Below are 23,887 nucleotides of genomic sequence, written 5' to 3'. Positions count from 1 at the left end.
CCCAGCAGCCGACGCCTCCTCGAGCCGCGCTGCCCTTCTGCCCCGGCTTGGGAGGGCAAGACACACAAAGCCAAGGTGAAACTCCTCCCTGGCGGCCCTGAGGTACCATTCCAGCACTCTGGAGTCCTACCTTTGGATAACTTACCTTTAGTGCAAATGAACGCTGCCTGACTTCAAACTGAGGGTCTGGCGAGTTTATCGCAGGAGAAAGACCCCGGGTATGCAAATAGATAACCCCTGTCCTTCCCCTCTGCCCTTTTCGGCTTCCTCCCTCTTCCCAAACAAGCGCTTTCAACGCATTAAGTTATTCTGCAAACAGCAGTAATTACTACGGTCGTAACGCACTAAAAGTAAAAAGGCATTACAGCGACTACAAAGTGTAAAAGTGATTTTTACAGACTAAACGCAATACATGTGCACAGTTCCTACTCATGCTCCATACGGGGAGCGCCAGCCAACATGCTCAAGCCTAACTCGGAGCAAATACCTATAGGAAGCTAGATACAGAGATGCTGCCATTGTCCTCTCCATGAGAAAAATCTGTATTAAATCAGCAGATTGCTGTGAGGTTAATTGTTCATTTGACATAAGTAGCCCCCTCTGTAACAAGTCAGCTTGAACACGCAACCCACGGGCAAAGATTCTGGATGCCACCAAAGGCTCTGTAACCCTCCCCATTTGTAAATCTGTGAAACTTGGGGACCGCCCCTATATGGAGACCATCTAGACATAGTTCACATAAAACCACTAGTAAATTACGATAAAGGACAAAATATATAGTCTTAAAAGACACAAGGCAGAATAAAATCCCAGTGTACATCATTACCATATTTATAACATCCCGTGGTACGATATTCTAGTAGCTATTTCAAAGTTAAGATACGTCAGCATACTTGATCATGTTAGACTTCTGCCTTGGACTATTTTACTACGTAAGTTAAAAACCCTATAGATTACAAGAATCTGAAGACACACAAAAAAGAACAATATTCTGATTAAAAAATTGATTTAGTATGCAGCTTCTCTTTATAGTCCCTTGGTAAAAATGAAATCTCCCTAACAAACACTTAATAAAACCTGTCAATATATCTAGAAAGAAAAATGACACAAATGCATTAAGTATTAAATACCCTTGAAAAAAGTCACATATTCCATGAATTTTTGATGTACTATCTTGACATTAATGTAAAACCTTGATATTTATAATTGACAGATATTTAATAAAGTATAGAAGATGACTGCTGCATAGCATGCAAATTGCTCAGGCTGATCAAAAAGATACAGACATATTTAAACTAAACAAACACTTAATACGTAAAAAAAATCAGATCTAGCTTTTACAGGTTCACGCAGCTAGGTCTCTACAGATTAGCTTTGAAATGTGACATTATCCACTACACAAACCCTAATTTTAACTTATCAAGTCTGTATGAAGTAGTTTCAGAAAGTTAGGAGGGGAAGCTTTAAATAAAAAATGGGAACATGAAAATGTGAATGTATTCATTTAGATGCAGGTCCTGACATTCTACTGAAAGAGTTATTATAAAGAACAAATACCATCTATTTAGTTACCCTTTCTGTGAAAATATTGTCAGAGCTGGCAATCAGGGTGATGACCACTGCAAAAACAAATAGTGGCATGCTGAATTTCATTTTCCTCCTGATACTGCTATTTATAAAAAAAAAAAAAAAAAAAATTGCTTCTTCCCCTTCAGCGTTCCAAGCCTTCTTTGAGACATTTGGAGGATATCTCAAAATAACCAGAAATATTAAAAAGTAACAGTGATTGCTGCCAGATTGTCTGCAGCCACTGCGGAAAGAGACAGACTGTTATTCTAGTCACCTAAAACACTATCAGACTAGAAGCCAGTTACTCAGTATGGCAACCAGAGAAAAGGGGGGGGGGGGAGGGAAAAAAGACACTTTCAGACATTTTTCTCTTTCTGGAAGCAGTAATATCCAGTGGTTTGTGTCTCACGTTCAATGTCTCACAAGAAAGTACAACTCCTGATGCCTGCATAGGGGCCTTTAGCACTAATAATTTCTCCATCATATTTTTGGATGGACATCACAAGATAATGATTCTCAAGTCTTACCAACTACATGCTAGAGGACTCCCCCACTTTTGAGAAGGCTTGTTTTTATTTGGACAGCATGAAGGCTTCAATTGTAGAAAGGGTGGGTGCCTTTCCAGCCGAGAAGCCATCATAACCTTCACTTCTGCTATCCAGCCTACAAGGGCATTACCCTCCTGTAAAAGAGTGGCCAGACTGTTAGAGGCACTAACCCCTTACCCCACTCAATCACAAAATGCCAAAGCTCATTTATCAGAGCTCCTAATCTTGACAAGGAACTTCCATTAAAGTTAGCTTAATATTTGTTTGTTTACCAAGTGATGCAAAGTACAAGTCCTACTACTGTAACATGCAATAAAATGTCTGAGTAAGTTAAAAAAGTACAAAAGTTTACACAGTGTTAAATTTGTGTTCATATCTATGGTACTAGATGTCTTGAAAAGAATTGATGTATTTTGGTGTGAAGTCATATTGGCCAGTATATTCCTTTGTACCATTAGCCATTGTATACTCCGAGTAAGAAAAAAATTAGTTGAATCGCTGGATGTGATCAAAGTTAGTCGTTTTTTTTTTAAAGACACCACCTCTCAGCTGAGATAAGCTGACCATCGGAGTAATCTACTACTCCACTGTAATATATAACTAAAAAAAAAAAAGAAGAAGAAAAAAATCCTTGTGTTTGTTGGTTTCCTGAGTTTGTAGACAGAGAGATGGTTGGATTTCTGTGAAGAATATTTCAAGTACTCGTTAAGTCCAAAGCAAAGTTGTGGGCAATCACTGCCTCAATATTACTAAATCAGATTTGAACATTCTCAAAAAACTCTTGTGTACCGCTTAAGTAGAGACAGCTCCATTTCTGTCTCAGGAAAGCATCATACCAAGTGTTGAGATTATACTGAGACCATCGCTCCACCCCCCTCCCAGCCCCCAAAACACTAAGGGTACTCGAAACAGTTACAGCCAAAACCAGTCTAAGCTTCCACCTTGTTAACTTTCATTCCTTTGAACATAAAGCCCAAGGGTTTGTTCCTTTTGACCAAATAATTTTTTTCCTCCCCTTCTTCACAGATTCTCCCTTCTTTCCAATGTACTCATTAACATGGAGAGATTTCGTTATGAGCCTTGTTGGATGCTACTTGATGGTTTCAGGCCAATGTGTAGGTGTACAAAAACACAAACACACACACCACACACACACTTTCCGGGCCAGAAGCAGGAAGATCTGTCAGCATTTGCTGGTTACTGTCCCTTTCCCAGCTCTGGAAATCCTTTGAAGCAGCAGCCTTGAAGAGAAACTCCTCTCTGTGGAGCTGCTGAGGCTTTAACTGCCCTAAAGCTAAGTAAAATAAAGAATTCAGAATGGAGGATCCTAGCGATCTACAGGGAAACAAGAATTCGCTTCTTCCATTGGACATATGCTGCCAAACCTAACAAGGGAAAGCCAGTTCACTGTACAGGACAGGGGCAAAGCCAAAGATTATTTTACTTTGTAATAACAGTTTATAACTACAGAGGCATGCTCTGGAATTTTCAAACAGCCCAGTTCATGAAGCACTAGGAATTACATCCACAAACCTGTGCCGTTATATGACTTTTCTAATGGAAGAAAGATCATCCTACTTTGCAAAATCTAACAGAACAAATCTTAAAATTAAAATGGTACCACAGGATTGAAACTTATTAAATCTAAATAACATTCTTGCTTATTCTTTATGCCAGCAATTTTTATTTACTTTCTGCCAATATACACAAGAAAGCACTGTTCCAGACTATTAGGGGATTCATGCAGCGGAAGCAGAGTGGAATGACTCCTTCTGGTGCAATGGAATTTAACTGCACAGTCCCTTTTTCTGTACCTTCTACCTGCAAAAGTTGTTCTTAGTTAATGAGACTGCAGTGGCACAACAGACAACTCAAACCATGGTATCAACTACTAACTCAAGGGTCTGAAGGACTGACAACCCACTTCACATGCAAAGTGGACATTAGCATTTGGCTGACGGAGTACACAGAAATAATTTTTGAACTGATTGCAAACAAGTACCCTGCCTACAATCCTGTGGCATCTCCTTTATTAAATAGAGGCCAGACAGTGATGGACTTTTTAACATCCACTTCTTGATCACTCCATTTACAGAATACTTCTTAACATACAGAATTCTAAAATACTAATCTTTCCCAGAAAAGAAGGCACTCAGATATGACATTTAAATTAGTGACCAAGTTTTCTATACCTTTTGCTGTCCTTTCACAAAATCAGTTAGAGCTGAATACAGCCCCACTAAGGGCGGAACGGATGAAGCGGGAGAGCAAGCTGGCCTGAGACTGGACATGTTTTGCAATGAGACAGCCTCCCCAGTCCTTCCCATCCCCGTTCACGTAACAGAAAGACACACTAGGTCCACTATCTCCTGTGGCAAATCCCTTCATGAAATAGGAGTTAAGTGTATATGTTTAGCCTTACATTGATAGGTTCAGTCCGTAGTACTTCATTCACACAGGAACAGTAAGATAGCTACAGTAAGGAGTTTCCTTGCAAAGGTCAATGCCTGCATACTAGGACCTATCATTTACTCTTCAGGGTCCTCCTGAGGTACAAGCTTTACCTTGATCATTTTGTTTAGTGCAACATGTGCACTATGTTCACACACAAATTCATCACACTACTATTAATTCAGTGAATCACAAGTCACAAATAAAATGCTGTGATGGAAAGCCTGAAGTGAACTGCTTTAGAAGGACAGGGATAATATTTCCTATTCACAACCACTCCACATCCAAAGAGTTTCCTAACAAGCATTAATATTACGCAGTATGGCCAAAGTTTTGTTACCTGTGAATCGACTACTCAAGGTTACAGATAAATCATACCAGGAGCCACTTAGGTGGAAGCTTGGATCATGATCATCTTATAACCAAGGTACCGCACTGCACAACTGGCATGGCACGCAGGGCATGGTAAGTCCCAGAACCAGATGTACTGGGACTATAGTGCACACACATCCAAAACTAAAAACTTATCACTTCCTCTTCAACTCGCATTCAAACCATAGTACAAGAAAATAAACTTTGGTTTACTTAGCAACATATCAATCTCCTACTGTGTGGAGTATTAGCATTGGGTCTGACTGAAGAGGATAATCCACTTTGTAATTTAGTTAAATTACTAATTTTAACAAAGATAAGTCCCTTGTATAATTTTGCAGTGCTTAAAGAATATATCCTTTGAGTATTCTGTTCTAAGAAACATCAGCTTGTTATCATATTTTAAATTTATGGAACATTTGTAACTGCTGTTATATCAGGAAAAATATTAAATCTGCACAATAAGTACAAACTTTATATGAGAAAGTATACTTGTAAGTGCATGATGATCTCCTGATGTCTGCTGAGGCACCCACTTCCACAGAAGACACAGACATCATCTCTGGGGATAAACTCAACTGCCCCAGAAAGTGCAACTCAGTTAAAAAATAAAAATAAAAGCAACTAACAGAAAAGCAAACAAAAAACCCTCTCCACTCTATTGGCTGTAAAAACAGATGCTTGTCTGCATTCTCAACTAGGAAAGTGGTTGACAACCCTATCTTCCAAAAAAATGCTCTAAAAGCCCATAATACTAACAAGAGAACGTATTATTCCTCCCAAATGTGGTTTAAACTGTGCAGACACAAATTTTGTTTAGCACTGGCATATACGCTTTGAAGTACATCTCTGTTTCTCTAGAGGAAAGAGGGCATTTAGGCTAGTATAATAGAATCCAAACCATTCAGAATATAAAATAAATTAAAACCTACTGATTAGGAGATCTTAACAATGAATGCCCATAACATCTATATTTAAAGTGAAAGATATGTTTTATCCTGTCTGTCCTCCTCCAACTTTAAAATATTCTGACTCTAAGAAATAGCAGACACCAAGTGGGACGTGCCTGTATTTCGATCTAGGCCAGCACAGTCCAACTGGCGCCCATCGGCTGAATCTGGACCACAGGATGCCTCCATATGGCCCGCCACCTTTTCCTTGGAGGAGATAGGGAACAGCTGTTTGAGGAGCAAATGCTGCCCGAACAGCCAAACACCTCCTCCTGTGTCCGGCTGGCTCCAAGCCCAGAGCTGTCGCCGTGTTCCTGTGGAAGGCAAGGAAGGAACGGGGGAAGAAGGCAACAGACCTCCTACCCACGCAAGGACTTGAGCTCTTCATTTGTCTGAGGCGGACAGACACAACCCAGCGAAGCCTGTAGCTGCTTCTGCGATGGAGAGGGGCAGCCACAGGAATGGCCCAACGAAGCCCCAGGATCTGCCGTTGCTGTCATCATAGCCGGGGGTGGGATATACCAGAAGTGACACAAAAATCAGGAATTTGGCGCATGTTTGCAAAGTCTAAACTACCTTACGGTAGATACACTAAGTGGCACAGTACAAGCATACAGTCAATCTTCAGTTTGCTGCCAGCAAAACAGATTAATACAATATTTTGTCCCTCACAGAGAGGAAAAACAGAAAGGCGTAAATATATTCCATTATTAACTGCCTATTGATTTATTATTGATCAAGCAGAACAACTCAGGCGTTGAAATTCAGACAAAGCAAATTAAACAGCAACACTATTTTACCTTTGTAACTGCCCACTCAACGGAATTTTAAATCTCTCCTTAAGGTGACATATATAGTAGACAAATAAACAAAAAGGAAAGATTTTATAAGGTTTACAACTGTGCCATCCTTCTTCCACCCATTTTTTACAGTGTCACTGACATCACTTCTGAAAAAAGCTATTTGAATGGCACGCCAGTGAGTATAAATCAAGTACGGGGGAAAACCGAGAACCCTAAGGACCTACCTGGTACATGATCAAAACTGCATTCTGCTTCCAAATACATTTGCTTTGGACTGCATATTGGTTGAACACTTTAGAAGCATTAAAATATTCTCTATTATATCAACTTAAAAATAATAAACAACTTCCAAACATTTGAATAGTTTAGAGTGTTTTAAAAAGCAGTATACTTGTCTGCATTCAACTCAAACATTATTTAGCACATGAAAGTTAAATGAAGGTATCTTAAAGCCAAGTACAGAGACACACCAGACATTCTACTTCACGCTGACCTGGAAAATCATATGCTTATTGGAATAGGATAGATGAGAAACAGTACAGAAAAATAACCTAAGAGCAGCATAAGTCATATTGAAAGTATCATCACAACTTCAAAAATTGGTGTTAACATTAAGCTAGAGATGTGAAATCTCACCTAATATACCCAATATTGAAGAGTCAAATGTGATACCAGACTTTAAAGATGCTATAATATTATTTTGAGATTTAGAACTTAATGTGTTAAAACGTCCTAAAATGATATTCCAGTGCCCAACAGCTAATAACTGGATTTTAGAATTTCATTCACACTAAATCAATTAGTCAAATTTTATATGAATAATAAATAAAATTTAGTATCTGATCAAAAGGGATTACAGCCTCCAGGAAATTAAGTTCTCTGTCCAATAGTGCACACAAACAGATCAAAAGATCTTTGGATAGATTACTGCAAGGATTGTATTCACAATGGGACTACAGTAACACTTTCACAAGCACTGTCCAGGTGTCAATACACACTAGTCAGAAAACTGGTATGAGAGTGTTCCTGTGGAACACTGGATACAAACCAGACTACGGATACTATCTAAAAGTATTAATGACTTCTACCAAATAGATTCTATTAAAAAAATAAAATAAAGTAAAAGGTGTGATTCATGGGGCAACTTCTGCCTTCTTGAGTAACAGTAGCTTGACAGAAGGCAAAGAAAGCATTTGCAAGTATTTGCTCATTAACTTAGCAAAGAAACATAAAACTGAGTCAGAGAAAATTAAGTGTACTTGCTAAAATGTTACTTAAACAGGTGACTTTGCTTTCTCCATTCCGTTTAATTCTAAAATTCTTACTTACCTCTCTCTCTTGCACTGGGGAGCCCAGCACTGGACACAGTACCCTGGGTGTGGCCTTACCAGTGCTGAGTAGAGGGGAAGGACCACCTCCCTCAACATGCTGGCAGCACTCCTAATGCAGCCCAGGATGCCATTGGCCCTTTTTGCTGCAAGGGCACATTGCCGGCTCATGTTCAACTTGGCCCCCGACATATTCATGGGATTATTCCACCCCAGGTGCAGGACTTTGCACTTCTTGTTGAACTTCAACTGTCAGGCCATTTCTCTAGCCTGTCAAGGTCCCACTGGATGGCACCTTCCCAGGGATCAAAGTGAGGCTGACAGGCTTGTAGTTTCCTGGGTCCTCCTTCCTGAGTATAGGAGTGGCATTTGCTTTCCTCCAGTCCTCAGGCACCTCTTCTAATCATCATGATCACTCAAAGATCACTGAGAGTCACAGAATAGTTTGGGTTGGAAGGGACCTCTAAAGGTCATCTAGTCCAACCCCCCCTGCAGTGAGCAGGGACATCTTCAACTCGATCAGGTTGCTCAGAGCCCCGTCCAACCTGGCCTTGAATGGTTCCAGGGATGGCGCATCCACCACCTCTCTGGGCAACCTGGGCCAGTGTTCTACCACCCTCAGCATAAAAAATTTCTTCCTTATATCTAGTCTAAATCTACCCCCCTTTAGTTTAAAGCCATTCCCCCTTGTCCTGTCGCAACAGGCCCTGCTAAAAAGTTTGCCGCCATCTTTTTTATAAGCCCCCTTTAAGTACTGATAGGCTGCAATATGGTCTTCCCGAAGACTTCTCTTCTCTAGGCTGAACAACCCCAATTCATCAGTTCATGTTAAGGTAGAGTGATCTGCCTCAAGACTACTAGATTTATTATGCTTGCATAGAAATGCCCTGTCACATTTTAGGGGTTATTGAGAAAGAGGGTGGCTAGCAGCAGCCTGAGTCCTGGTGGGCTAGATATGCACAGGCTGGGAAATGCCTTGTCTAGACCATCACTGTATGCGGTTTTGAACTTAATTTTAACTGTCCTGAAAGAGATCGAAAGATCTCATACAAGCTCTATCTGTACCAGGGTGCATGGCCAGATCCAAGAGAGAAATGTCCAGCTTTTCATCCACCAGTACCCCCAAGTCCTTCTCGGCAGGGCTGCTCTCAATCCCTTCATCCCCCAGCCTGTATTCATACCGGGGGTTGCCCCAACCCAGGTGCAGGACCTTGCACTTGGCCTTATTGAGGTTCACACGGGCCCACTTCTCAAGCTTGCCCAGTTCCCTCTGGATGGCATCCCATCCCTCAGGTGTGTGTCACCTCACAATAACATCAGCCAGCACCCTCAGCACTCGTGGGTGCATCCCATCAGGGCCCATGGACTTGTGTATGTCTGGTTTGGTTAAGTATTCCCTGACCTGATCCTCTTCCACCAAGGGTATATCTTCCTTGCTCCAGCCTTTCCCTCCTGGTGTCTGGGACCTGGGATTCTTGAAGGCCAGTCTTGCTAGTAAAGACTGAGGCAAAGAAGGCATTCGGTACCTCAGCTTTTCCCATGTTCTGTGTCACCAGGTCCCCTGCCCCATTCAGCAGCAGGCCCACATTTTCCCTAGTCTTCCTTTTGTCACCTGTGTACTTATAGAAGCCCTTGTTGTCTTTGACATCCCCGGCCAGATCTTTCCCAGCCTCATCCCTGGATGATTCGACAATGTCTCTCTATTCCTCCCAGGTTACCTGTCCCTACTTCCACCCTCTGTATGCTTACTTTTTGTGTTTGAGTGTTGCCAGGAGCTCCTTTTCCATCCATGCAGGCCTCCTCGTATTTTTGCCTGACTTCCTGCTCATTGGGATGGACTGCTCTTGAACTTGGAGGAGGTGATCCTTCAATATTAACCATGTTTTCTTTCTTGGGTCCCTCTTCCCTCCAGAGCCTTATCCCATGGGACTCTTCCAAGCAGATCCGTGAAGAGGTCAATACTGCTCTCCTGAAGTCCAGCATTTTGACCTTGCTTTTTGCTCTGCTCCCTCCTCTCAGGATCCTGAACTCCACCATCTCATGGTCACTGCAGCCAAGGCTGTCTTCAACCTTCACATCCCCAGCAAACCCTTCCTTGTTTGTAAGTATGATGTCCACAAATGCGAATAGCACCTCTCCTCATTGGCACCTCTATTGCTTGGGTCAGGAAGTTGTCATCGATGCCCTCCACAAACTTCCTGGATTGCTTATACCCTGCTATGTTGTTCCTTTAACAGATATTGAGTGGTTGAAGACTCCCATGAGGACCAGGGCCTGCAAACGTGAGGCTATTTCTAGCTGTCTGTAGAAGGCCTCATCCATTCCTTCCTTCCTCCTGATCAGGCAGCCTATAGCAGACGCCCACTACAATGTCATTCATATTGTGTTTTTTACAGATAGCTAGCTTGCTGGTGCCCTCCAGAAAAATCTGCAATCCCCCAGTGGTCCAGAGACTACAGGCTGAAAACACTGTCTAAATCAATGCCAAACTGCCATCCTGGACAGTTCTCCAAAACTGATCCTTTTTCCAGCACATGAGAGGCAGCTACATACAGATACTACTTACACATAGAGTGTCACTGAATGCATACAGCTGGCTACCATGGCAAAAGCTATGGCTAGCTGATGGGCTCTGCTGGTTTCAGAATTACCACTTCAAAGATTTTAAAAGTTAACTAAAATCATCATAAAATTGTCTTTTAGTAAGGCAGGAAAAGATACAGCACCGCTTCAGACCCATAGTGTCCAAAATGTAAATAGAGTTTGGGCACTTCCACCTTCTCTAAGAGCACTCCTTGTCTTGATGCTTTGTCTTGATATAAAAAAACTTCTCTGTAGGAGACTACAAACAGGCACGCAGATGCAACTGAAAGTCAAACATGAAGACTACTGCATATTCTTTTAAAAAAGGTTCAAACTTGGTTGCATTTTCTTTAGGAATATAATCTCACTGTGAATGTCTGTAAACTATATGGCTCCCTCTTGTGCCTATTATACCACATTTCAGTGTACAAAAAAAAATTTAACATTAAGCCATAAATATTTGGGCTCTGTTCACCCTTCAGTAGGCGTGCAATGCCCATAAATGTTAATGGAAGTCACATGCATACCTTCCAGGGGAAGAGAAAACCTGCAGTTCACAAAATTTCTCTTTGGAACAAACTACAAAAACATCTTGCAAACGAAAAGTCTGCTGCAATGAAAGTACTCTTTTGACCATTCGCTGTATTTTGATAGCAATGCAGAGGCCAAATACACCTTTAAAGTACATCTGTAAGAACTTTTAACTATTTTTTAGTTATCAAATTACATATGTTTAGAAAGGTGTCAGTATGGTTTATAGAGCCTGGCTAACATGCTCAAGGGTTTATTTTTGTCTACTCAACATCCCACCTGTTTCTGCTTATCAAACCAGACTACAGTTTAGCTTGCAACAGCTGTGAAATTCATAAATCTGCCCATTCTTCATGTGTATCCAGACTAAGCACTTGGAGAAAGAGTTAGAACTGCAGCATTCTGAGAAAGCCACCCTTATGGAGAAGCTAGGGAAATAAAACAGACCAGCACTTGTGAAACAACGTTTAAAACTGCACACCTATCAGAAGCCAAATTATTTTAATAACAGTCTAGAAATCCTATTTGTAAAGAAAATGAAGCATTTGAAGAAATGATTTGTTAACCCTTTTATTCCCCCGGTCATTACAAACATTTTGCAGACCAAAAATGCTGCAAAGGAATTAAAATACTTTGCCTGCACAAAATATTCCCTTTTTCAGTGTCTTCAAATATCAACAAAACACCTTTTATTTCAAGATGCTACTAGTTTTACTTTCTGCAGTAGAATAGCTATCAAGAAAGTAAATGCAGTTATATGATTTTTGTATTAAAAAAGTGTATTTGTAAATTTTTGAAAATATTAGTCTGCATACCTGAAGCAATATCAAATTCCTGGTTATACAGGACAGCTTTCATTAAAACACTTACAGTAAAGCAGTAGTACTACTGAATGAAATCATGGTATACAAAAATCTAACATTCACTTTCATAAAGATTGCAGAGAACACTGCCTTCTTTAATAGGAAAGTGGTTTTGCTTTGCTTTTTTTCATTTACATGATGAATTTTTCTCTCCCCATCTCTTCTTCCCTCTTCCATATGCTCATGAATTACCCTTAGCACCAGTATTTTGTGGGTTAACTTTGTTCATAAAATGATATGAGTGCATGCAAGATGATACTAAAATTCATTTCAGGTTTTCTGAATAATGAAAAATGGTACTTTGTTGTAGGGAAGAAAGAGGCTTTCTTTTCCTCTACGAACTTCTTTTCTCCACCATTTCATAAATTACAAGCTCTTATTTTTGAGAGCAGAAACAGAAATCAAAGAGTTTTAAAACTCTTCCATGAGTTTTCATCAAACGCATTAATAATAGGTACCCAGTACATTCACTTGGCACTCCTGGAGCCAGCTGAAATTATATATCTTCCTAATGTGACATTTACTGAATACTTGTAAAGAAACATTCAGCTGAAATTGTGGTTACGTGGCAGTGCTGAAGCATGGCACCAAACAACCAGAACACACCTAAGATTTACCTAATATTTATTACCACTCATTCTCCAAAGAGTAAGTAAATAAAGCAAATGATTCCTACCTGATCTACCTTCATGTTCACTTTTAACATGAAACAACAGCTATATTATATAAGAACATAAAACAAGCAATAAAAGCATTTGTCAGGAGAACAAAAAAAAAATAAATCTGATCTAGATTTCTGACCACAAGTGACCAGAACCTACATTTTAACAGTTCATACAGAAGGCAACAGTACAATACTAAACACTTTCTTGGGTATACTAATATAAAGCTCAAAGAGAAGATAGCCATTTATTTAAACACTATTTCCACAAAGGTTTCCCATTGCTGCAGATCAAACTGAACTGAATCAGTCTCAACAATATCAGACTGAGAAATCTTTCTCCATGGGCTGCCGTATCAGCTTCCATAGAATTGCAAATGTAAAACAGAAAATTTAACAGTGCAGAATATTAAAGGCTTGTTACCATGTACAGCACATCACCATCACTGGGGTTCTAAAGACAGTCTTTCTTTGCTCAAACTGTAGCTTTTCTTACTCTTAACAGTCAACAGCATGGACCTTGATGCAGAATATAAATTATTTTTAGTGAGACATTGTTTTGACCACATTAGCTTAAATGCTATACAAATGCTCTTTGATTAGTTTTAAGAGACAATAAGAGAAATAGCGTGTATTTGCCATCCTTAAGCAGATTATGTACCACATGAAACTTTCATAAACAAAAAATGTTTTTGTCAAACATTTAAGCTGCTTCTCACATAACAGATATCTCATGCTTCAACTGATGTTACACCACTGCATTTTATATAAATTCTTCAGTTGTGCTTGTATCACTTTGATATCATTCTACATGAATTCATCAATCACTGAGAAGCGGTTCTGAAATACTGGACACATGGCAATCAACATCCAGGGTTTCATTCCAGATCTCATTTCTCTGTAAAACTGTACTTCAGGGTTTTTTTAATTAATGTTGTGACAACATAATCTCTCACATAATACTCCTAGTGCAGGATTAGTCAATGAAAATGATGGAACTAGTCATAGTGATAGCTTAGCTATCTGATTAAGTACTGCAAGAACATGAATAGCAGTTGGAAGAATTGGATAACGTTACACAATATTCTGCTAGTAACTCTTTAAAAAGAGTAGAACTATTTAGGGGTAAAAAGATATTCTAAAGAAATAAAATTTAGGAGTTCTGTTTGCTCAGGCAGTATATTTTGAGAAAAAAAGTGAAAAGCTGGAAGGTCAAGTGTGGACTGGCAGCCTAGAATAGCACATGGCAAGAAAAGAGAGTTGGCTAAACTATAGTTTCCTGAATTGTGACACCTGGAAGGAAGAATTTTGTTCCTTCCTGATATTAAAGCCATTGTTCCTACCCTACTCCTTGCCTCAAAATGAGGTGCATCTTCTTTGGTTTTCACCCAATATTTTCAATGACTTTAGTTTTCAAAATGTATCCCTCCTTATACTTGGTATATTGACACCTTGTTTGAAACATGAAGTTCTTCAAACACCAAACAGTTATGCAAAATAATTTAACTTTTGTTGACTTAAAATAGTTAATAGAAAAGTTTTGGAACTCTGATAACAGTAAAGGAGAATAGAATTGCTCAATGTCTTCTGACCTCTCCTATGGCCAAAAAAAAAAAGTCCCTAGATCACACAATTGTGGAAACTCAGCACATAGAGTCTCATGCTTTTTACACAGATTGTGCCACAAAAAGCTTTGGATGTTTGGAGATTGAGCACTACCTTGACAACAACACATCACCATTCACTTACAACATCAATTATGTCTAGGCATCAGTCAGAGTAACAGTTCTATCTTAGAAACTCAATTTAAATCATTACTTCAGAACACAATGAAAAGTTCACCCTTCTCAAGCCTCCCCATACTCAAATTGTTACCAGATGGGTTTATCTTTGTATTTGAAAGCAATCAAAATAATTATGTTAAATAGAATAGAAAACAATACGTAATCCATGGTCATTGGAAATACAACATACACAATGGTTTTATTCTATGTCAGTTAACCATTATAATTTTACTTTGTTTACTGCAAATTATACATTTTTCAAAGAGTCATAGAAGCATAGGTTGTAGATCTCTGCAGGTCACCTAGCCCAACTTCTCACAGGCAAACTTCTGGAGTCTGGCTACCAGTAGCAAGTTGAAAGCAATAATTGGATCATCCCTTATCTCCTTTCCCTCAGAATAAACAAATCCAGCTCCCTCAGTCTCTCCTTGTATGGATGAAGGGCTGAAGCAAATGACATCTTAATAGCACTCCCCTGATCTCATTCCAATTTATCAACATGTCTCTTCTACTGGTGGGCCCAAAACTGTACAGTATTCCAGATGAAGCCTCACCCAAAGCCAAACAAAGGGCAGTAATCACTCCTCTCAATCAACTAAATACATTCTTACATATTCATAAGCCTACTGAACTGCCAAATTTTAACAGCAGTTCAAAAAACAGCAGGAAATTGCTTTAATGGTTCAAACCTCTAAGAGTAATACACTTGCTCTATTATTTAGCATCACTATTTTCACACCTTCCTCAATAATCATCATGAGAACAACATACACTATATGCTACATTTAAGATGCTTACCTGAATAACTTTGTAGAAATAGGCATACTGTCGCGCTGTATTTTTATATTGGCTAAAAACATCATGTATGGCCTGAGTTGACTGAAGATACTGCACTTCATCTTCTTCAAAATAGAGAGGAGTATCATATTCAGTGGGGAGTGTCTGGATGTAGGGCAGCCAGAAAGAGTTGGGGTTGGCTCGCTCACAAAGAAGATGGAATGCCAATGTTATATTGCCCATGGCTTGAAGAATTCGATCTTGAGAATACAGGGATCCTGAATTAATCCAGAAAGGTGAGGCACTAAATTAACTGTCCATGGAAAATATAATCCTATGTTCACTTTAAATGAACATGATGAGACAACATGTAAGAATTTTCAACAAAAAAAAAAGTTTTTCAGGTTTCTAAAATATTTAGCTGCCCACATTGTATTATGCTGCAAGTTATTTGACACAGTAAATGCCTCATGTACAATTGCATGACGTAAGATATGAAGAAAGTAGAACAATACTCTCAGTACCTCAGAACATTTTATCTCTAAGTGTTATACAAGCTACATGATGTGTTCAAAATAACACACACACTTCTGGAGATATCTAGTGTGCTCAGCCAGAAATAAAGAGGAAAATTAAATTCTTTCCACTGACACTTCAAGCTTCTAGGTATTCCAAACCTGATGGTCGGCATGATAAGCAAGTCCTGTAATAAAGGAGATCAGCTAAAAAAAGAAAGTCTCCCACCGAATGATCCCATACATATCAACTTCTTGCTTAAGAACTTCCTTAAGCTCTTACCTAATACTGAATTTTTAGCTGACTCAACTGTCATCAACAGTTTTCTAGGAACCCACAGAAACAACTCTTCAGCCTACAGAAAGGAAAAAATGCATAGATGGTCAGTTAGCATTTATATGATATGCCAAGTGTCTCAAATATACATCGTCTTTAAATTACAGGTTGTTTTCTCTTTTTTTTAAAATTATTCTGAATCAACATTCTTCCTTCTCTTCCACTGCAAATGAAACAAACATGCTATGCTTCATATTGCGGTAACCAAATGTTCCAATCTGCATTACACAAAGCTTAAAACAAAGACACTTAAGTTTACAAAATAAAGTGCTTCAGTTTGGAACCGCTAATGTGTAGATTGCCCACACAACCTCAAAACTACCAGATACATTATATTGCTATTAATTACGGGATCAAATATTTTCTCCCAGTAGAGGTGTTTTCACATTGTCCATTCTTATTTTAGAAGAACTGTTCAGGATTTTTACCAACTAGTAGTGCTAGCCTTATTAACCATGTGCTACCAAAGCCCTAAAATGAATATAATATGCTCATTTTCTAATATTCTTTCTACAACAGCTGATTGTTCTTCAAAGCTGTTTCCCATCTGTAAAATGGGAATGGAAAGAGGCAATCTCGAATGCTTACCTTTTAACTGTTATCTAACTGTGTGTGTCTATATTCCTTACCTGATGATCAAAAGATATTCTTTATAATTATCAGGTAATTTTGTTTTTTTCATTTTCACTGGAAAATAAGTATTGCATACCCCTTTCTGAGGCAAAAAGACCAGTGCTTTAAAAGAAGGGACATGAAAGAAGAGAGAGATGTGACTAAGTAGTTAGAAAGCATGGAAGAGAGGGATACATCAATGGGGTAGAGTACTCTGGTGATTAGGTAAAGAGTATAGGCAACATAAAGAAAAAAAAAAGACTGATTAAAAATTCACAGTACTGTCCAATAGTCAAAAATAATACTAAATTTTATCAATAATTTTATTTCTCAAGAGCTGAGAGCATTTCAGAACAGCAGTTTCATAAGCAGTCAAAAGGGGAAAGGGAACGTGGTGAGTGTTTCAGAGCTCTGCAGCTACATTCCAAACACGATTTTCTAATCTAAGTCAAATGTTCACATGCTCACCTTTATCTCTCTTGTTGCTTTCAAACCAAACCCCTCCTCTTCAAAGTTAGCTATTTCAAAACCCTCTGTGGATGCTCCATTTTCAGTTGCCCACCTTATCAATTCAGGGAAATAGTCATCTCTTTTTCCATCAAAGACAACAGACAAACCTATATACACAATTTATTAAAAAACAAATGCAGAAATAAGAGGATCTAGAAAGATAAGGAAGTTCAATATAAAAGCATATGTAAAAAGCTATCTGCTATCCCACAGCAGTTCTACTTTGAAGTAGCTGAGTCAGAACTGGTCTTTGTTAAGTGTTACCCAACAGTATACAAATGTCATACCCAATTTTTGTCAACTTAAATATTCTGCCAAATTGGCTTACCAGTCATCTTAAAAACACAACCACTTAAACTGAGCTGTGATGAAATATGAAGCTCCCCTCCTCTTTCGCTGTTAAATAAGCTGAGCAAAAATATTTCCCAGCTTAATACTGATGATAAATGCAATCACCACAACATGTTAATACAGACCCAAGGAGGAATTTGAGAGGCAAGCTGCAATTTCATTAATTCAGCACTGGAAATTATGATAAGCAGATCTCAAGCTCCTTCTCTCACATACAAGGCAGTTGCTTTTTCCTGTAGCACAAGGATCTACTAAAATAACTAAGGTCTGATCTTCCTTCTGACACCACAAAGCTCGTCCAAATTTTTACACTCGGCTTCTCCAACAGGCACGTGGTCCACCAGTGAAATCGCAACTCTCATTCATTTCCTCAGCTTTCCCCTTAACCTTCATCTGATTTGAACCTATGCATTATGGTTCCCAGCTATGCTCTGCCAGCTTTTCTGTACCTCTTTGCCTCTGTGTTCTCTTCAACCCAAACTCTAGTGTCAGATCACATTAAAAGTGTCCAAACATCCCTGAAATGCTCAGGCCATTTTATGAGTGACAAAATGTCATCAGCAAGTTGCTTACATCCAAAGATATTATTAACCTTTTAATCTAAAGATGTATTTAAGAAAGTAGCATTAGTGTATTTGAAATCTTCCCCCCCTCCAAATCACGCATTTCAAGCCCCAGAACCAATCAAATCTGCAGTTAACATAAAAGTGCAAGTATCATCTAAAACTATAGTCTTTGATGATGCAGTATAAAAACCTGATATTGCTAAAGTATTTTTTTGAATGCAATGAGAATGTGGTGCACAGTGTTTTGGCTTTTTTTAAAAAAAAAACTAACTAGCATTTCTCCTTTATTTCATAGTCCCTTCAGTATGCTATTTTCTGTGGAATATATTCAGAGCCAAGGCTTCACAAATCTAGTAAGACTAGTTGCATAGCTTCTACAGAACTTGATAGGTGTTTATACTGTCCAGGACTTTACTCTTTAGATTTCCAACATTGACTACTGTATAAGGCTACTGGAAGCTTTTAACATCCAGCTTGTATTTGGAACCATTCTCTAAGCATCTCTGAAATTCTACCTCTGTTCCTCATATATGATGTGGTCCAATACTTCCCACATTTTTCCAAAGAGAAGAGCAGCTCCTTTAAATTACAAGCACTATTGGGGAACAACTTATTTTTATACTGAACAAAATATAGCTATACTGATGAAAATCTATACCGAAAAATTAGCTTTATTTAAAATTTTGCTAATGAGTCAAGGAAAAATTTTGGGAAGTAAAAATATTCAGTTTCAAATTAAGAGTTTTCTATAATCAAGAGTTTTCTATAATCAAGATCATTTTAGTTCACATTATGCAAGCCAGTGTCCTATTCAAGAAAAGCACAAAGTATGAAACTTTAGGCAATATATATTCATTTGTACATCTTAACGTTCCCAAAAGCAATTTATACTTCCTTTACTAATTGTTTAAAGCTCTTATTGAGCTAGAAAACTATGTAGTATAAATTACTACGTTCCGTTAAAAAATAGTTTAGTTTTTAAAGACACCATACTATTCATACTCACTATGTATGTAAAAATGTTACATTAAAAGCCATTTGTATGTCAACAGTGCTGTGGTTAGTAGGTTTTGCATCTTTCAAGGAAAAAAATATGTCCTATTAACATAATACGGTTATACTAATTCTACCACTTCTGCCAGCAGCCATTTTCCCCATGAATGTTTCGATCTTTCTAGCACAGAAAAAAGATATAGTGGACAGCCCAACCCCAACGCTAACTGTTCTTGTTAACCTGAATTACATTTTACCGTAACATATGTATTACATCATAAAAACCAAGACATGTACCACACGTTTATAGAAGTCATAGGACAGCAAAACAATGAATCAAGTTCACCTCTACCGAGCTACAGGATGCAGTCACTCAAACAGTATCATTTATTCTTCCATATGCCCTCTGCCAATAACTGATGTTCAGAGGTTTAAAAGTCCTTTATGAAATAAGATTCTGATGCGTTAGTCAAAATTATTAAAAACAGGTGTGAAAAGAACATTCCAAGCCTCTAAGTACAGTCTTCTGCTTTTTCAAGCAAGTACATGAACCACTCAAGCTCCATTTTAAATGCAGCCTGGCTTTTTTGTTATCACCGTGTAAATATCAGAGAAGAAATAATTGTTATTCCTCTGCCATTAAAATACAACAGTCATAAAAAAAGGTTAATTTTACTAAAAGTATACAAAAAGCATTTTTTAGAGCATACCTCCAAATAAAAACAAAGCTAATATGAAAATAAAGTATCAACAACAGTGAGTTGTTGCAGAACATACCAGAGGAAAACTGTTCTAATCTGAAAAATAAGCGTACCTTAAACTTAGGAATATTGGCAATAAAACTCCATATTAACTGTGGTACCATAAGCATTTCTTCATTTTAATTATGTGCTTGATTTATAGCATATAGATTTATTAGCTGATGTATTTATTTTGCACATTTATATATTTTTATTTTGTCATAATTTAATGTCATGATGTTGAATTGCTGAAACTGTTTCCATGTCCAGTAAAGTGTTCAGGTTAAAATAAAATAGTTATAAAATCAAATTTAAAGTGTTCAGATTTATAGAGGCAGAGGGGGAGACTACGTAATCAGGAATCAAAAAGGCCTATTATTCTCAACGGATTTTTACTTCTAGTCCTTCAGATTGTCATCTCATCACAATATCAAGCTCTTTTTTCTACTTATCGAACAGAATTATCACAGGATCACCTGTCTGTGATATTAACTCAGAATTATAAGTATTAAAATGGTTAATGCCAGTGGTCATGCCCACCAGAATATTTCAGAAACACTTGCAAGTGTAAAAAGCAACTGCATGTCAGAGAATTACGATTTTTATCCCAAAATAATAGGATTGCATAATATTTATATAGTAACAACAATGACAACAAATATTCCTTTTAGCTGTCAACAGACAATTCTCTAGGCAAATCAATACTCTGAGCCACCCTTATCTTACAGTCTTTCATGTGACATTACCTTTTTGCTTTTTGCGAATTTTCTCAACAAGTGAACGAATCTGTACATATTCTTCCCATTCCTTACCAGGACCTGGGGTAGGACTGCTGCATTCTGGAAATAAAAATGTCAAAGAAAAATGTTTTAATAAAGTGTGTGTGTGTGTATATATATATATATTTTAACATCAGAGAAAAGGTCATGCTTTCACAGCAACTTTAACTGAACCGTAGTACTACTTGTCCTTCAAACATGTTTACATGGTAAACACTATAATCTCCATTGTTATAAATATCCCATTCTTTGAACTGTAATTATTAGACACTTTTAAAATTTTCACAGTATAACTTGCCTCAAGTTATTTTCTTTTCTTTTTTTTTTTAATATTCTTTCAGATTTAAGAAATTTCAAATGTTTAAAAAGCTAGGAAGAAAAAAAGGTAAGCAACCAGACCATTAAGTAGATAGTCTCTCGGACAAGACAAACAAACAAACAAAAGCTTCTGTTTTCAATAATCCAAGCAAAACACTCTGTTTACATTAGCCTGCTTGCCATCATTCTTGCTGTAATGAAAGCAGATGATAAGAGCACAGAGCTTACTTTAAGTAATTGAGAAATTTGCTGGTACATATATTTGACCTGCCTAGTCAATATTGTTTTCATAGATGCATGTGTACTGGAAGGACAAGCAAAGGAATACTTAGGCAAGCTTTAGTTTTAGATTACATCCACAGCGCCTCTGACAATATTCTAAATGCCAGTGTGTGGATTTCTTGATCTAAGCTGCATAAATCCAAGTGGACAGCTGAAGATTACCTTGCTCAACTGATATGAAAAATCCTTGTGTTTAATAAAATATGGAAGCTTCACAAAAAGAACAGCTGATACTCGTCTTTGCTTAGAAAATTAGATCTACATTTTATTTTTGGTAGCAAAGCAGAGGCCAATTGTAGCATAAGCATCAATCTGCTCTGCCAACTCCTTGTCTCTTCTTTGTGAGCAATGCTAAAGAAGAATTCTAATTTTTCTAATGCAACATTTAGATGTGTCCAGGATATGAAAATTTGGACTTGTGTTTCAACAAGAAGTGTAGCTCAGCACAGTTACTAATGACAGTAGAAAAAGTGAACAGTATTTTAGCATCATCATATGAAATTATGCTCTGCTTTTCATATTCACTAGAAATAATGGATAGTTCCAAGTTCCTCAACAAGTGAAACAACCTTTGGTCTATACACAAGAACTAAGCACTACAAAAAGTTTCCAATCAACAACAAAATTTTTACTTAAGCGACAAAAATATCAGTGCAATTGAACTGAGTTGTATTGCTGCTTTCCACAGTTAATTTCTCTACTCTGATATCACTTCAAAGTATTGTTCAAATGATAAACAGAAACAGTGCAATTCTTCAAGTTTACAAGAAAAACATTTTTGACAAAGCTTCAATGTCAAGTTATCTAGAGTAGGGTTTTTTTAATCTAATCTCCCCCGGTGTTTATGCATGTGTTGAGATGTAAAGCCAAAAGCTGCCAGAAATATGGTATGTCCAATACATACACATATAAATAAGCCAATAACGGTATATACTGAGATAGATACTATAAGATACATACTATACTATCTTAAGGAGGCTGAAATAGCAAGCTTGGCCACTTACAGGAAATTAATAGAATTCACTGGCTTCAACAAAAAAACGTTTTTGAGTGGTCTGCACACTACCCCTTTTCCCAGAGAGGCATAAAAATGAAACTTACTTTGCAATAACTCACTAATTAGATTCAACATTTCCTTTGGAGATACTGTCGCTGTGGCTCCTGTACCTGACTTCTGAGTTTTTACTCGGCTCTTCTTCCCCATCTTCCAACTAAAACAGATTAAGAAGCACACTGTCACCAACTACTAAGAAACAAAATACAGTAACGATGAATGGACAAGATCTTCTCTTATTAGTCACTTAAAAAAGAAGAGGATGAGGAGTTGTTTCTGGCACATATATACGTGCAAGTACTATTTGCATGGCCTGAATGTAAGACAACCATACAGCGCAATCTGAAGCAATATTTCATGTAGTTGCACATTAATTACCTCAGGGTAATTAGAAACTGAAAATCTTAGAGAGAAAAAAAACATTCAGACCACTTGCAAATTCATTAGTTGAGAACAAATATTATGGATACTGAAGTATCCATGCTATATAAAACCAGGTTATTTTACCTCATCAGCTCCACTGCAGACATCAGCTGAATTAGTATTTGTGACTACACTAAAGTAGTAATTCAAAATGAATAGAAAATTAGTATTCAATTTCAAAATAAAAATCAAAATATCATATGTATATCTTTACAGCAGCTTCTTGCGGTTCAAGACAACTAGTTAAGGAAAATTTATTTTCAGTTACCACAATAAATGGAACATCATCCTAGCCTGGTTTTCCAATACTCAGAGCCCTTTATTTCATGGAGAACTTAAATCACACATCATCTACTGGAAGGGCAGCATAGCAGGGCGTGAAATATCCAGGGAATTTCTCGCATGCACTAGGAGAAATTTTTGATGCTGGTGCTGAACAGGCTCCTAGAGGAGGGTTTGTGCAGGATCTGGTACTCATGAATAAGGTAGAACTGCTCATGCATATGATGGCCAACAGCAGCCTTGGATGCAGTAATTGTGAAATGGTAGTGTAAGACCTTGAGGAAAGAAAGGAAGGAAAGAAGCAAACTAAAGACCCTGGACTGACAACAGTGGAGTTGGGGCTTGCTCAGGGAATGGTAAGCAGAATGCCCTGGGAAGCTATAAAGGAGCCCATGACAGCCAGTCATCTTCCTGAACTCTCTTCTCGGAGCACAAAAACAAACCTTCCCAACATGCAAGAAAATCAGCAGGCACAGCAGGAGGCCAGCTGACTGTACATGGGACTCCTCACTGATCGAGCTCAAATGAAACAGAAACATATGTAAAGTGGAAGCAGGGACAGGCAACTGGAGGAGAATATAGATGCGCTGTCTGGGCAAGCAAAGACTGAATTAGGGAGGCCAAAGCTTGTCTGGAGTTGATACTGAAGAGAGATGTAAAAGGAAAGAAGAAATGCTTCTACAGGTACACCATCAGCAAAAGACAAATCGGGGAAAGTGTAATTCAGCTGCTAAATGCAGCAACCTAGTGATGAAAGGTACAGAAAAAGCTGAGGTACCCAACACCTTGGGCATGGTCTTTACCAGCAAGGTCTGCTATTAGGCTTCCCAGGTTTCCACATCTAGTAGCAAACCTTGAGGGAGAGGAGCTATCAAGTTAAAGGCTATTTAGGTAAGCTGGACCTA

The 23,887-nt window shown here is 38.1% G+C and overlaps 1 protein-coding gene across 3 annotated transcripts in view; it reads right to left on the bottom strand.

Annotated features, from left to right (window-relative positions):
• The window catches only part of SETD3 (SET domain containing 3), a 39,825-nt gene extending 17,395 nt beyond the window's left edge, over nucleotides 1-22,430 (bottom strand). For all 3 annotated transcript variants that reach the window (XM_009328220.1, XM_009328235.1, XM_009328228.1), the window contains exons 1-5: nucleotides 22,325-22,430; nucleotides 20,591-20,683; nucleotides 17,153-17,301; nucleotides 16,019-16,091; nucleotides 15,242-15,498 (exon numbers count right to left, since the gene is read on the bottom strand). In XM_009328220.1, coding sequence (XP_009326495.1) covers nucleotides 15,242-15,498; nucleotides 16,019-16,091; nucleotides 17,153-17,301; nucleotides 20,591-20,683; nucleotides 22,325-22,427 — 675 coding nt within the window. In that variant the 5' untranslated portion in view covers nucleotides 22,428-22,430. The remainder of the gene's footprint in view (nucleotides 1-15,241; nucleotides 15,499-16,018; nucleotides 16,092-17,152; nucleotides 17,302-20,590; nucleotides 20,684-22,324) is intronic.
• Between the last annotated feature and the right edge of the window lie 1,457 nt (nucleotides 22,431-23,887).

The sequence above is a fragment of the Pygoscelis adeliae genome, unplaced genomic scaffold (assembly GCF_000699105.1).
Source record: "Pygoscelis adeliae isolate BGI_AS28 unplaced genomic scaffold, ASM69910v1 Scaffold130, whole genome shotgun sequence".
NCBI classification, from domain to species: Eukaryota; Metazoa; Chordata; class Aves; order Sphenisciformes; family Spheniscidae; genus Pygoscelis; species Pygoscelis adeliae.
Note: the sequence above shows the minus strand (reverse complement) of the source record. Positions and strands in the feature narration are given on the sequence as shown.